The sequence below is a fragment of the Aulonocara sp. 'chitande type north' Nkhata Bay genome, linkage group LG20 (genome assembly GCF_057382095.1).
Source record: "Aulonocara sp. 'chitande type north' Nkhata Bay isolate Kocher_YH1m ecotype deep benthic linkage group LG20, A_spYH_male_GT1.1, whole genome shotgun sequence".
Classification (NCBI taxonomy): domain Eukaryota; kingdom Metazoa; phylum Chordata; class Actinopteri; order Cichliformes; family Cichlidae; genus Aulonocara; species Aulonocara sp. 'chitande type north' Nkhata Bay.
The window spans coordinates 37218762-37234599 of NC_141363.1; the positions used below are offsets into that span (position 1 = coordinate 37218762).

The 15838-nt window shown below is 39.0% G+C and overlaps 1 protein-coding gene across 4 annotated transcripts in view; it reads right to left on the reverse strand.

Moving 5' to 3' along the window:
- Window positions 1-217: 217 nt before the first annotated feature.
- LOC147306231 (protein-serine O-palmitoleoyltransferase porcupine-like) overlaps window positions 218-15838 on the reverse strand; it is a 28378-nt gene continuing 12757 nt past the window's right edge. For 3 of the 4 annotated variants that reach the window (XM_086276908.1, XM_086276912.1, XM_086276910.1), the window contains 9 exons: window positions 15033-15214; window positions 14817-14947; window positions 13364-13489; window positions 12766-12866; window positions 8018-8094; window positions 7309-7372; window positions 6092-6177; window positions 4481-4591; window positions 218-2227 (listed from right to left, as the gene is read on the reverse strand). In XM_086276908.1, coding sequence (XP_086133034.1) covers window positions 2126-2227; window positions 4481-4591; window positions 6092-6177; window positions 7309-7372; window positions 8018-8094; window positions 12766-12866; window positions 13364-13489; window positions 14817-14947; window positions 15033-15214 — 980 coding nt within the window. In that variant the 3' untranslated portion in view covers window positions 218-2125. The remainder of the gene's footprint in view (window positions 2228-4480; window positions 4592-6091; window positions 6178-7308; window positions 7373-8017; window positions 8095-12765; window positions 12867-13363; window positions 13490-14816; window positions 14948-15032; window positions 15215-15838) is intronic. The other variant, XM_086276911.1, reaches the window with a different exon arrangement.

Sequence of the window (15838 nt, forward strand, 5' to 3'; positions counted from 1 at the left end):
GGAGAGATCCAATTGAGAACATTTGGCGATGGATGGCAAGGGAAGTTTACAAAAATGGAAAACAGCTCCATACAGTAGATGCCCTTCGTGCGGCCGTCTTCACCACTTGGAGAAATGCTCCCACTCACCACATGGAAACACTTGCAACAAGCATGCCGCAATGAATTTTTGAAGTGATCGACAATAACGGTGGAGCGGCTCATAACAGAGTTCATGTTTGGACCTTTGATTTCTGTTTTGGGTGGTTTAAGGGTTTTTTGGAGGTGTAGTCCTAAACTTTTGATCAGCTGTAAAACAGCCTCTTTCAGCTTAAGCGTTGTTTTCAATAAATTGCATGATCAAAAAATGTTTTCTGTCACTCCCATTTCTTCATGGTGCATGCTGAATTTCTACTTAGAACCTAGTTACGATCCAATCCAAAATATGATTTTTGCCATTTTTCAATCGGGAGTGTATATGGTATAGAAAAGATTTTAACTGAAGCTCCACTGGGGCTGTTTTTCATCTAATATCAACTTCACTAACCCTAGGCAAATTGTTAAAAACAACATTTTGTTTCTAAAAAAGCATCTTGAGAAAACAGCGGCAAAGCTACCAGCAAAAAACACGCAAAAAGTGAAAGTTTTAGTTTAATGTTACTTTGCGACATCAGGACGGGGTTTTAGTTCAGCCTTCACATTACAGTAATGTCATTAGCTGATAGACCAACTGAACAGAGCATAATTAATAATAATTAATCACCAAGGCAAAGGAGATACATGCAACAGCTACCTTTGTTCACCCCAAAGCCTTCCCAGCTCACTTTTCATAAGTATCCAGGCTGGTCAACCTCAGGAACATCAATCAAAACACTTTCTTTCACAATAAAAGCTCTCTACTAAATGAAACAATTCTTAACCATTAGATAGTTTTAAAGGGTGGAATATACTTTTTATGCTAAGGGGATGTTATTTTCACCCTTTGCTTACAATCTGTCATGGGCACAATCAATCTCTAGGAAATAAATGAAAGCTATAATTACAGGTTATATACAGTATTTATACTCCTCATTTTAGAATAATGATGCAAAAAATAAATCAACCAGTTTTTTTTACACCTGAAAAGAGACCACAAACTTTGAAAATTATTGCCATCAGCTTTTGCAGGTGTCAAATGAAAGAGAAAATGTAAGTTTCTGCAGATGCGAGGAGTGGTCAGCAGAGTCCAACAGGATGCATAGGACTTTCCACACCCTTGGAGCAGCTGCCTGCTGCTTGCTGCCTTACTGTTGATTCATAGTAACACCTTTGGTCGTACTGACCACAAAAAGCACAAACGATTCATGAAACACTTTATTCTACACCATTTTAAGCTTTTTATATCCACCCCACACCAACAACCAATTGAGAATGACCAATTAGTCTAACAAGAATTACTTTTTACAATTTGTCTTACTGGTAAATTATGGAGATGGTGAAAAAGATAATGGACTCAATGTCCTGTTATCTCTTAAAGATACTGGAAATGATCCTGAATTGTTTGTTATGTCCATCAGGTGACCTGCTTTTGATTGGTAGGGTAAAATGTCAGGTAAAGGTACAGCAGCTCATTTTCAGTTAATTATCTGAACCTCTAGTAGCAGAGAACCTTATTTTCAGTTAAATGAGTGAAACAAGATCCAAACTATAAATATGTTAAATAAATATACGCTTTTTGAAAATTATTGTATTTAGCATTTATTTAAAAATTTATAAAAAACACAAACACAAAAACAACAGCAGTAAAAAAAAAAAAAAAGGAAAACATGACAAGAGATTTTAACAAAGCTACATTTCATTTTCTTCACATGATTAGAAGCTGAAATGTATTTGGACCTGCACATGTCAAAGGTCATTCATATGAACGGGCCAGTTTCTACTTTTCATTTTACTAATCCTTTAGAGACCAGTCATTCTTTCAAACAGGCCGGAAAACTTGTTTGGAAACTCATTGACATCTTTGAGAATCACCACAGCGCACACACCGTCATCCCCCTGTGCCAACGTCCTTCCCACTTAAGCATATCTCTGTCTTTCATAATCAGAAAACAGTCTGGTATACACTGAAACAAAGGTGTCTGTCAGCCTTTTCATCGGCCCAGACAACATTATTTAATTAAACAGTAGAATACCCAGGAAGCAAACACAACCCAGTGGCTGGCCCAGTTCAGTTCAGACCACCTCTGGATGGTGTGGATGGCTGTGAAATCCTGAAAACAATAACAAACATGGACGCTGTTAGTCCCTGCACAGCCCAGGGAATCATACACAAGGTACACATGTGCATTAGGAATTTGCATGCTGTCAGCTAAATGTCCACATGCAACCAGAAAAGGTCAAAGGGTAATTCCTTCTCAAATTAAAATGGCCCTGCTACTCAACTTTCTCCAATGTGCATAAAAAAATATCCTTGGTTTGAACAAATAAATGGTAAATGGACTTATGGCTCTTATATAGCGCTTTTCTATTCTGAGCAATCATAGCACTTTACATTCACCCATTCAGAAATTGTCACTATAGTTGTCTTTTGCAATGTGAAGTTTATTATGAGCATTAGTTGGCTTTAATTTTTTCCCATATTTTAACTAGCCAATACTAGAGATGGACCGATCCGATATTACGTATCGGTATCAGTCCGATACTGACGTAAATTACTGGATCGGATATTGGAAAGAAATAAAAAAATGTAATCCGATCCATTAAATATAAAAAAGCACCTCACAAAACTTGCGACACGGTGTAACTCGGCTCATAACCGTAGCACGTCGGAGCAGTGTGCTCACATGATAGAGCGGCTGTGTGTATTTATAACCTCGCTACCAAACCAGCATTTCATCTCCGAGGAAGTGATCCCAGAGAGAAGTAAAGCAAGTGTGTAAGTTCATCTCTGAATGTTTGTAAGGCATTCCCACTTAAGCTTAACAACCAATACCTGGAGCGAGTGCCCCTTCTTGCTGCTATTTCAATCGTGAAACTGCTTAATGATCGGCTTTTCTGTCGGGAATCTGTGTCTCTTGTTTGTTTTTGGCCCACTTTGCACCAGAAAGAGGAAACCAGCGGCTGAATAACAGCAGCACGTTTAACCTTGATAAGCTGTTGTTAGAATTTATTTAATGTTACTTTCTACACCAGGATCTTTTTCTACGCAGTTGATGGCTGGTAACTGTCCAGGGGCGGATCTAGCAAAGTTTAGCCAGGGGGGCCGATAGGGCATGAACAGGGAAAATGGGGGCACAAAGACATACTTTTCTTTCTTATTCTCATTTAAAATGTCTAGCTTTTAATAAATAATTATCTGAATCTTACACCCAAAGTTTTAATCTTATGTAAAATATATAGAAGTCCATTACTGTATATAGTAACTGTTAAGTCTAATATACCCTAGTAAACTATAGTACTTTTTCCTTTGGGAAGATGCCATCTGTGCAGTCTACAGTTCTGTTGAAGGAAGATGTTGAATCTATTTAATTATTCTTGAAAAATTATTAATTTCTGTGCATTTTTTTTTTCCACACTGCATCAAATTAAAGTTGATTAAGTCGATTAAGCATCACGAAGTGGAGGTTGGGGGGTGGTTCCCTATTATTATTTTTTTTGCTGGGAGTTTGCAACCCTATTAGTTAGGTTGCTTAAGATTTCTGCTAAGTACTCTTTAAAATACCAGAATAGGGAGGATGGAGTAGGTTTAAGTTTATTAGATTGATCAGTTTTGCTGAACTATGAAATATTTTGGGTGCAGTGTATTTTTTACATACAGGTACAACAGAATAGCTTTAGTGTTGTTGTTTATTTAAACGTGAGTATAAACGTATACAAAATGCAGCAAGATATTAAAAAAACAGTTTTATTGATTAAAAAACACTATATTGGATTCATATCGGTATCGGCAGATATCCAAATTTATGTTATCGGTATCGGACATAAAAAAGTGGGATCGTGCCATCTTTAGCCAATACGCAGACATTTTTAATGGGTGTGTCCCAAATGGCAGATTCTGAGACTAGTAAGAATTTCATGCTTTTATCTTTACGTTTTTCACATTTTCATGTTCAAAAATTGTCCCTGTGAAAAAATAGCCTGAAAATTGTTTGATTGACCATGGTTTAAAAACTTTTTAAAAATATATATAATGTATGAAAACTTGACTGCAATCATGTTCAACCATTCACCAGATTTTAAGGAAAATCAGAGTTGGTTGAATGAAAAATATTCTAAAAAAATGTGCTGATTTGAGACACAATTTTCACCACAGAATTCAGTTTAAAGCAATCAGACCATTAAAAATAATGAATGTTCTGCAAACAATTACAATTATGAGAAATATTCAGTGAGAATATTCAGTGTTATTATTGTATGAAAGCTGTCACTTGCTTTATTTCCAAACTGAGACTGGGTATAAATTTGCACTCTGTCATAATATCTTCAACATATACAGGTGGGGTTGGCCCTCATGGTGCTCTTACCTCTTCTACCTCCTGTTCATCAACTCCTGGGTCAAACATGGAGCCTAGGTAAGTGAGATGGAAGATGGCCAGCAAGCTGAAAACCAGGTTCAGCAATATCACCCAATAATCCTATAGACCGCAGAGGAGAGAATAAAAGACAAAAGAAAAAATAGAGACAAAAGTTGCATGTTCTCCGTCAATCTACTCAATATTAAGAAATAACAACTTGCTAACAATGACTGTTAGTGTTCTATTCTATGGTTTTTTATGCATCTTTGCTTTGACTACATTGACAGGATGGAATCGTTCTCATGATAAAAAAAATGGTGCCAATCAGATGTTTTTCAGGTGTTTTTTAATGGATCAAAATGTGATGGTGCCTTTCTGTTTTCATGGTTTGGGGCGGAGCCTCCACTGTGTTTCACAGCTGACCTCCTTCCTACATACTGATCACTATTTGAACCAAAAATGTCACATTTGGATTCATCCATTCATCAGTCCTGTTACCACTAATTTTCAGTTTAGTTCTTATGTAACTGTAATCCACGGGCTTTTCATCTCATTCCCTGGCTGCCTCAGTTTCACTGGGACCATGTCCTGAATGGACACACTGCACATAATGCTGAGACGTGGCAAGCTAACAACAGCAAACAGTTTTTTGAAACAGACGTTTGGACTAGAAAGGTTGAAGACTCAAAATAATATAAGTACAAAAGTTCTAGAGTCACATGATTGAGAGTAGCTTGTGCAGACTTAGTGGAGGGCTGTGTGCAGGAATGTGGGCGTGAACCAGGGCAAGGTCAAATAACAGTAAGTTCTCACAAACAGTTGCTGCCTGGATATGAAACTAGATGACGGGAAATGAAACAGCTAGTGTGTGAGAAGAAAATATTGAGACAGGCAGGTGAAGCACCCAAAATGCAGGAGGAGGAAAGCGACAAGAGGTTGGGACCAACTTGTGTGCCAACCAGGGAGAGCTAAGTCTAGACCAGGGCCCTCCCCAATGGTTTTCTGACCACTCAGAAAGCTGATTTTTTAATATTTAAGTTTGTGTACGGCTAAGTTAGCGCACTCTTCCAGAAGTCGGCTACAGCTAACTGCTTGCAGACTGTGAACTGAAGAGATCCATGTACATGTATGGTTTTGAACTGCTTGAGGCAATAAATCTATTGAATTTGAATTGGACTGGTGCTCTCTTTATCTTTATCTCTCTTTATCCTCGAGAAAAAGAACGTGCAACACAGGCTGCTAGTGACATTGAATTTACATACAAGACACAACTTAAAATGAGTCTTCTGTTATGTGGTTCATCTTTTGATTTTGTTGTCTGTTTGTGCTTGAGTGATTCATTAGTCAGTTTCAAATGGCCTAATGACCAAAAAAAAAGAAAAAGGATTATTTGGAGTTATTCAGTTACTTTATTGCCCTGTTTATCTTTGTTGTTCTGTGTTGTTTAGCTGTGCAGCACTTTGAAGTCACCTTTTTACACTGCACATTTAAACACAACACAGGTTAACCAAACTTTGGCTCTGCATCTATGTCTGTCTGTTTGTGTCTCTGTGTGTGTCTGTGTGTGTGTTTTGTTTTTCACTGTCTCCATCTGTTAGCTGAGTAGGGATGAAGCTGTACCTTTTTGTGCTGATGGGTGCAGTCAGAGGCACAAGGCCTAGACAGGATACAGGCACTGAAGATAGAAGCAAGCCTCTTTCTCAGAACTGAGGATGACAAAAATAATCAGTTACATTAAATTAAAAAACTTTAAACATGAAAATGTAAAAAAGGAAAATAGGAGGGGTCCACAAATCTGACTTTCTACCACTAAATGAACACAATAGAGCGACACGACGAGTGCTCCAATTACAGAAAACAAAGCAAAAGAAAAATCAAACATTCCCTCAAACAGCCTTTGGATCACAGCTGTCCCCTGCAACATGCAGACTACTCTGGATGAGTAAAGACAGATAAACAACTAAATTCACACGAGCTTGTTCCTCAATGTGGATCATTATCTGTCGTTTGGATATACTGAGAAAGCAATGTTAATCAAGACCAAATCATATGCAAAGCATTCTGTAATTTATTCAACCTCCTAAAAACACAGCATAAACTGCAGTATAACTAATGCATGAAGGCCAAGTAGAAGGTTCCACTTCACTCAGAAGTCCATACAGCATGTCAGTGTATCCATCCAAACAAAGGTACACTAAAAACACAAATGCATTCTGTTTGGCCAAAGACTAATGACACTGAGTACGGAAGGTGCAGGATAATAGTTCACATACAGGATAAAAGACATGTTATCCCCTCATGTGGTTAGTTTTCCGAAGTGGAAACACCTGTGCGGTACAGATAGAGGGGGGACTCACAGCTGTCGACGACTTTGCCACAAGTTTTAGTCATGGTCATTATGCATATGAAACACAAGACTTTAGATTACGTGTAAGAAATGCACTGATGCTAAGAACTTTTCTGTAATTAACAGAACATAGCACAGTCTGTGCCCTGTTTATTTAATTCTGTGTAACGTTTCAATATGAAATCAATAATATTTGTTTGTTTTTTTCATCTTTCTTTGAAGAGATCAACTGAATTTACAGAGATCAAAGTCAGTGTCCAGTTTGCACGACAGTGCAATAAAAAAATTTTTGTCACTAAAATCTAAGAATGACTGTGACAGATAATTGAGGCAGAACTTTTCAGCCCTGTTGACGATCCTTAATAGAAATCTATTAAGCAGTTCTTCAGTGTTTGTGTGTGACCTGGGTCACAACAGATCACATCATGTGTCACTTGTTCCACTTTCACCAGCGAATCACTCTTCTGTGTGAGCACAGAGTTATCCATACCGTGTTCAACATATGTGATGAATCCAAGTGAAAGCAGAACAGCTCCCAGGTGGAAACTGAGACCCTGGAGAAGATAATACAATTAGGTTAAGCAGTAAACTACGTACAACTAGTGGAACAGAATGGTGTGTATGTGTAAGTTTGGTGATGGAGTTTTTATTATGAATGAATGATGTATTTTTATGAATTATTATGTCTATTTTTTATGCTAAAGGACAACAGATGGAAATTAGCCCTTGGCTATAATCTGGTATGTTTACATTCATGTAATTTTTTTTTTACATTTATGTTCATTAACATGCACTGTCCTAAATAAAATAAATAAATAAAATAAATAAATGTTTGGTGTCCACTTGGGGTACCTGTGGTCATTTTTGACAAAGACTTCTATCACCAGTATTTCAACTTTCAGAAAATCATTTTAAACAAATACCGTCATATACCAAACACCTCAGTGAAATGTCATAAGGTGGACACTGCCCAAGCCTAGTGACCTGGTTGTTCAGTGAAATCTCACACACAGTGGGTAATAGTGTATGTATTATTGTAGGGTCTGCCTTATAATATAAAGCACCTTGAGGCAACTGTTGTTGTGATTTGGTGCTATATAAATAAAACTGAATTGAATTAACAGTGAAGTTTAAGCATGGATTTAGTATACTGTATAGACTCTGGATACAAGTGTTGAAGTGTGCATCATCTTACTAACATGCAGTAAGGCGCTGGCTGTGTATGTCACCAGGATAGCTGGAAAAGTTCCCAATTTCATGGCGTTTTTAAAGACATCTGAAAAAGATGGAGAACAAACCACAATGAACTCACTGAAAACAACATTATGACAACATGGTGCTCATACAAGATCACCTGCTGCTCCCTTTACGGCTCATCAGAACGGATCATCTGCTCAAACGATCTCTATCGTCATCCTCCTCTGTCATACCAGCCCTCTGCATGTCCTCCTACACGATCCACGAATCTTCTCTAAGGTCTTCCTCTTTTCCTTCTGTCTGGCAGCTCCACCACCACCATCATCATCATCATGATCATTTCTTTAACGTATCCACTCGCCCTCTGAACAGGCACTTCCATCTTCAATTCACAAAACACTCCTGACACTCATCTTCATCCACTCCTCCTCCGCTTTGAACGGTTGATCCCAGAATATTAAACTCCTCCACCTTCACTACCTTTGCTCCTTGCACGTTCCAATTTCCATTTCTCTCCCTCTAATTCACACGTGTTTTCTTGCTTCTGTTGACTCCCCTCTTCTCTCCAGCACATACCTCCCTTTGCACGCTACTCTGACTACAGATCAGTGTTATCTGCAAACGTCATATCCCCACAGACTCCTGCCTGGGCTCATCTGTCAGCCTGTCCATCACCACTGCAAATAAGAAAGGGCTCAGAGCAGATCCCTGACATAATTGCAGCACCACCATGACTCCATCTGTCACTACTGCACACCCACACATGTCCAGGACCACCCTCACATACTTTTCTATCACTCCTGACTTCCTCATACAATACCACAGTGCCTCCTTTGGTACAACATGATCTGTGTTCTCTGTACTTCTCCAGTGACACTCTGCTTTATGCCTCTGTAGATACTCTGCACATCACTCATGTTCTTGAACATAATTTCTCAGGTATCCTCTCACTCTCTAAGATTGTGTTTAACAGTCTCCACTATGGGGCTGCCACAAACGATTATTTTGATAGTCGACTAGTCACCGATTATTTTTGCGATTAGTCAACTAATCATATCATGTATCCGCTTATTGCACCAGCATGCATCTGCTCTTATATGACTATCATTAGCTTACAGCTTTAAGTGTTTAAGGTGCGTGCTAACTAAAAATAATGACAAGATGGTAGTTTATTAAATTTTAATGAAATTTGCAGATTGTTTCAGTGGAGTTTAATTAACTCAGCGGTCTGCTCCTTGCTTTCTAAAATATAACAGGACACCGGAGTATATTCTCGAGCATCTCACACTTCTGATAATCAGTTATCTGCTTGACGTTTATTCAGCTGTGTAAAAACTATAACTTTAATCTCAGCCAAACCGATTTACTCAGGAACAAATAAAATACTGAATATAAGTGACTTATATATCATGTTTAACCTGAGTAGCGAAAAACGGCGGTGGGTTTGAAAACGATTTGCCGGGAGTCCGGTGTTCTCAGCGGCTCTAGTGAGCCTTGAACCCCGGCTAGCTATCGAGCTGGTGGGTAACAGACGTCTCCGAAAACGTCGGAGCGCTTTTGAAAATATGTGGCGTCTTGATAAACTGAGCAGATATTTTAAGTTTACACAGATAAATTCTCGCCTGAAAATATGTTAAACATTTATTTTGTGACCCAGAAAGAATAATAAGAGTAATATTAAAACTGCTGCTGCCATCTTCTGTTTCAGTCCGTTATTACACTCTTAAATCCTACTACTTATTCCTGCGTCTTTTGGGATCTTACAAAGCTTCAAACGAGGCGTCGACTATTAAATCAGTCGTCGACGATTTTGATAGTCGACTAACCGTGGCAGCCCTACTCCACTATCTCTTAGACATCGCCATACCTCCACAGGTATGTTGTCTGTATTACTGTAGGGTCTTTACCTTACAGTATACAGTGCGCTGAGGTGACTGTTGTTGTGAGCTGGTGCTATGTAAATTGAATTGAACTGAACTGAATCTGGACCAACCACCTTTGCAGTTTTCATGCTCACGAGCTCAATCTCTCTGCCAATCCACAGGTTCTTTTCTCTTTCCTTAGTGTTGAGCCTCATATTCAACCCTCCAGAAACCTTTTCCACATCAGGGCTCTAGAGTCTGACCAAATTTTTCGATGGTGCCACTAAAAAAATCTTAGGTCACACTGGTCTAGCTGTTCGAGTGGGGGGGAAAAGTCTCCGCAACCCTGAAAGTCTCCCTGTGGTCAACAACAGACACACATTATGCCCCTATCGTGGTATAAACCAATCAGAGATAGTCAGGGGCGGGACCTCTCTGATTGGCCTTGGTCCAGATATTCCTGTAGTACTTTGTGTGTAAGTTCGAAAGTGCAGGTGCCAGGTGGATAGAGAGAGGTGAGTAGCTTGAATAAAGCGATAACAATTCATTAAATCTGAATCGACTTTTAAATATAAATGTATTTTGCCAGAAACGCCAGAATCTCAGGTTAAAGCTCACAAAAGTATTTCAACAACCGCCAAACAGCAAATGAGAGCAGGTACACAGATTTCACACAATGACATAAACACAGAGCGGACCCGACGCATCAGAATCAGCTTTGTCTTTCTGGGCTTTCTCACCCAACGGCCTGTACACGGACACGCCCTCGGGGCCGAAAGCCGACAGCTCACAGATTCTGATATGTCCCGCTTTGTGTTTACGTCTTTTTTGTGCTAGATTCTGAGCTGCAGGTTTTTATCTCTCTCCAACCAAAATTCACTGAACCAGCAGCAAAAGAATATCCAAACTATGCTTCACATTTCATAAATGTCGTCATTAATCTTCTCTTACTTTTGCTGTTTTGCTTCCACCACGATAAAAATCAAACTTCATGCACAGCTCTCTCTCTCTCTCTCTCTCTCAGTGTACTTCAAGAACAGTTTCCCATCTCAAATCTCTGTTTTCTGCATTATTCATTCGCTTAGTACCCATCAGTGCACCGTTGTTTACAGCACTGTTGGACGCTGTCTTCTTCCTTTTTTTTTTTTTTACTTTTAACTTGGAACTTTTAACTTAATTTTTTAACAAAATTGAATTGTATCAAATCGGGACCTCGTGAATCGTAATCGAATGGATTATAGAAATCAGTGACGATACCCAGCCCTAGTGAGCAGCCTAGGCCTGACAGAAGTGGATGTAGCTGTGGGTAATGAGAAAAGATAATAAGAACTATTGATAACTTTTTTGTTAAGGCCTAATTCGTCTGAAATTCATAGCCAGTGCTCTGACACGGAGCCATGAACGCTGAACAAGCACAGTGTATCCAAAAACACGATAAACGCACGGCCCAAGTGTCCCCTCTACCCACTGCTGCAGGCAGCAGCAAAACAGGTCATCAGAGGGGGCCGATGTGATAATTAAATTTAACATTGCCTACAATATCACCAAAGAGTGCCAACGCACTTTAAGCACAAGCACTTTTTCAGTAACTTATCTTTCTTGTAGAAATGTGCTCCAAATAAAGAACTTTGTATTGACAAGATTGTTAATTAATCATTTACAAATCAATATTGTCTGTATGGACAGCAATTTCCCCCCCAAAAGTGCACATGTAAAACTGCTGTGTTAAGCGATGCAGTTGAAAAATTTGGGTGCGCCTAACTTTTTTGTGCTGGTGGGCATCAAGGTGCACCAGTGCAACCGTGGCAAAAAGTTAGTCTAGAGCCCTGCACCTCTTTTTACTGTACGCTACTCCTGTATATTGTATTCATGTCATTTTTTCTTTGCCAGCTTCTTTAAATACTCTTCTTTCTCATTCCAGCACAAAGTCTCCTTGTCTACTTCCCAGAGGTTCCATCAAAAACCTCCTCTGCAGTTTCCCTCAGGACTCCAGCTGTACTTTCCTAGTCATCTGTAACTCTTCACTAACACTCAGAGCCTGTCTTAATCCTCTTAAACCTAGCCAAGGAGTTAACAGAAACCCAGAGAGATATATTAAGAATAATATGTTGTTACTAAAACCTCTAAACGTTCATCACTCAGTAACAGTGTTAGTTGTTGTCCCTGCAGTAAGAGGCAGGCCTGTGTTCACTGAGCCTGTGAACAACTCCAGTAAGGTTCAAGTTACACCTTTTAATAAAAGCTAGAGTTAAGCTAACTAAGATCTTGTTTGCTGTTATTTCTGTTAATTAGATATTGTATCTTTCAAAGAAATTAAAAGACAAACATTGATTTTATATATATATAGAAACAAATGTAACAATTGACAATACTCTCAGTACTTGTTTATGGTGCCTCTAGTCCATAGGTGTCAAACTCTGGCCCGCGGGCCAAATTTGGCCTGCAGCCTAATTACATTTGGCCCATGAAGCCATACCAAATTACTATCAGAGCTGGCCTACTGGTATTATACAGTTAATATATATATATTGTTTAGTATTAAGCTTTGCTTGTTCCATATTCAGTTTTTCAGCAAAACTTGTTTGAGTCCATAAGAAAAGATTCATTCTTATATCTAGAGGAAGATTTTTTTTTCAATAAATATTAGCGTTAGCCCGCGACTTTGTTCCAGTTTTGAATTTTGGCCCACTGTGTATTTGAGTTTGACACCCCTGCTCTAGTCGCCAAAGATGGTTCACATTCTACAGTTCTTTCATTGCTGCAATTCCCTTTCAGTGTGTACACGCTAGAAAAGCCGTCTGCTTCTGCTTCTGTCGGTTCAACAAATTTTGGCATCCTTAAATTCGACACTCTGGAAAGTTTAACAGACAGAGAAGATTGAGACTTACAGGTTTTAAGCCAGCGAGACATGGGGATGTTCCAGCATGTAACCACCATCACCATGGAGCGAGGGATTTCCACACTGAGAGGCTTCACCACTTTCATATCCCTGCACAGCACGCACGCACACACGCACACACACACACACAACTTGTTTTTTTCCACTTTTTAAAAAAATTTTGAATCACAGTCAGATTTCTAATGTGAATCTTCTTGGACTGGCACCGAGTCAGTCTCTGGCAGCATGTCATTCTTTGTGTTGCTACTAGCCTGCCTTGTTATTCCCAGTTGCTTTGTGCAAGACTTTTCTTCCCTTCTTCAGGAATCTTTGTTTGTCCGCTCCAGCTAGAATTGTCTTAGCAACGTTTGGTTCAAGCAATCTGGGGCATTTTGCTGTGCAGAGCCTGTTGCACTATACTGCTATCATATAATAAGCTAGATTGGAAGCCTGCCATTACACCCAATGATGCTCTTCAATTCTGCCTTGTTTTACAGTAGATTATTCTAGAGGGTTGAAAAACTTGACTGTTGATTAAACAGTTTCCAGGATGAAGAGAGCAGAGCAGCTGATAGCAGATCAGCTAATCGCAGATCAGCTAATCTTACCATCTTGTGTTGTCTTTATCTTCAGTGAATCCTCCTCCGGCCAGCATGCTGGTGCCTTCGCTCAAGTGACCCACAAAGTAGTTACTGAAGTGGAAGGACACTGCATTCTCGTAAGCATGCAGCCACCTATGCAACACACCACAATCAAGTCACATACACACATCATCATTAAATAATCTCTGGCTGGCACACGACAAATAATTACAGCAATTCACGTTAAAGCCAAATAACTCGAGCAATCAGACTTCTAGTGCTAGTTCTCACCCAGCAAGTTATTCATTTCCATAAAACGTCAGAGGTGGACTGATTTCTGACTGGACTACTCATCTGCTGATCTCATATTGCTTCCTCTTACGACACTATGATTGATACACCGACGTCATTTTTTTTCTTCAAGCATGCAGATAATCTAAACAACTCGTACACCTGAGTCACTGTATGTAAGAGCTCCTTATCAAAGCAATGGGAATAAGACAAACCGGAATTAGCCAGCTGCACAAACAGATATGCAAAAATGTTTTGGATAACAGTGTATTCAGTTCATAACTGTAAAAAAGAAAGACTAGCAATGGAGCACAAATAAAATAAAAACAGTATTAAAATAGAATAAAACATAATTATTTAATCCATAGTCTAATCATTTAAGGTTTAGATCATAAATGGGGTTAAAAGTCATACATCACGGATCACATAACAATTACAAATACAGACACACATATCTATCGAGTGTCACAGGATTGTTCTCATGACCAAGATGTTATGATATTTTGACTTACTGTGTGACATTTGTTCCCGTTTATAATCTAAACCCTCTAAGATTAGACTCCTCAGTAAACACTAAACTGGCTGTCTTCTCATCAGAGCTCCTCATCACATTCTGTCCGATATTTTCCTGGGAAAGTATCCCTACTTTGCACCATTCTGTTGATTAATCGGCCCTATTGAGTTTAATATAAGAAACGGTGCATCATTTTTTCCCTTTTTATTTTCACAGCTGCCAAATTTCATCTGTCTCTGTTAAACACTTCTATTACATTTGATATGAGTATGATATGCTTGTGTGTCATGCCTTCATTTCGGTGTCTGAAATCACCAGAAGGAAGACTCTCAAGTCATACTAATTAAAACCAGTGCAGATGCATATTAGCTTCTAATCTTCTGTATAACAAACTGAAGATATACTGTTATGTGTGTGAGAAGACAAAGACTACAGTGCCAATTTCAAGAAGTGAGAAAAGTATGACACTACACTATGATACCATCATCAGAACATGACTAAATAGTTTCTATACTTGGGAATTTGAACAAATGTTAATACTTGGGGCAAAGCCTTACCTTTCTCAAATGTATCTTGGAAGCAGAGAAAGAAAGACAGACAGTATAGTGTCAAAGCAGTGTAGTGGAACAGTGCTCTGGGTGTAAAAAGAGCAACGATTGAATTAAAATCTCTTACTTCTTTGTGACAGAGTTTCCATGGATCGGGATGAACCACGGGAAAAGGTATGGGGCAATACAGGTGGAGATTAGCAAACAGATCTGACTCTTCACTAGACTGCCGCTAGAGGTATGCAGCCACAACCAGCTCTGAAACCCAAATCCATCATTACCATCACAGTGCCATACAGGACTAGAAAGCATGCAGATTAAGGTAGAACTGGCAGTTACTCACAAGTTTTGTGCCTTCAATAACATTCTTATAACTGGAGAAGCTGATCCAAGGGCCAAAGACGGCAGTACCCACAAAGAAAATATAGCCCAGGAACTCAGTTGGCGAGGGCAGGCTGCTCAGTGCACCTCTGTCCAAGTCAAAGGCCACAGAAATGGCCTTCATGGCCACCACCATCTGAGAGCCTCAAAGAGACACAAAAATAAAGTAATTTGTTACCATTACAGGATACTACATTCACATTTTATGAGGAATCACTTCCTCATAGAAGTCACTATTATAAGCTAACATAGTCTGAATATAATCTTATTAAGAGTAAAAGGTGTCTGCTGTGAGGCTTGATCTATACATTACAGATGTACATATATATGACCAATATACTATAGTTCACAATGGTCATTTTTTCAGTCTATGAGCTGCATCATATATGTGCTATCAAGTCTTTCTAACATGTTGGACTGAGCTTTCATTTGCTGTATAGGTATTAGGGGCATGAATGCCATGGTAATTTATCAAACTGTTCTTTTTCCAAGGTAGAGTCTAAAGCATACAACTTTAATTACTTTAAAAACAACAACTGGGTGCACAAGTTTTATTATGAATTAATCAGGATTTTCTCTAAGCTACACCAGGTTGAAAGTATACATACATCTGCACTAATACTTGGACCTCAACCAGATGCTTTTTGGTAGGCACCGCACCAATTTCTCTGTGGCTCACTGGAGTCCTAAAGCTTTAGACATGTAACCCTTTCCATACTGACTTTGTTTCTCAGCTGTTTCATTACATCGTAGCAGGAAATATTGCTT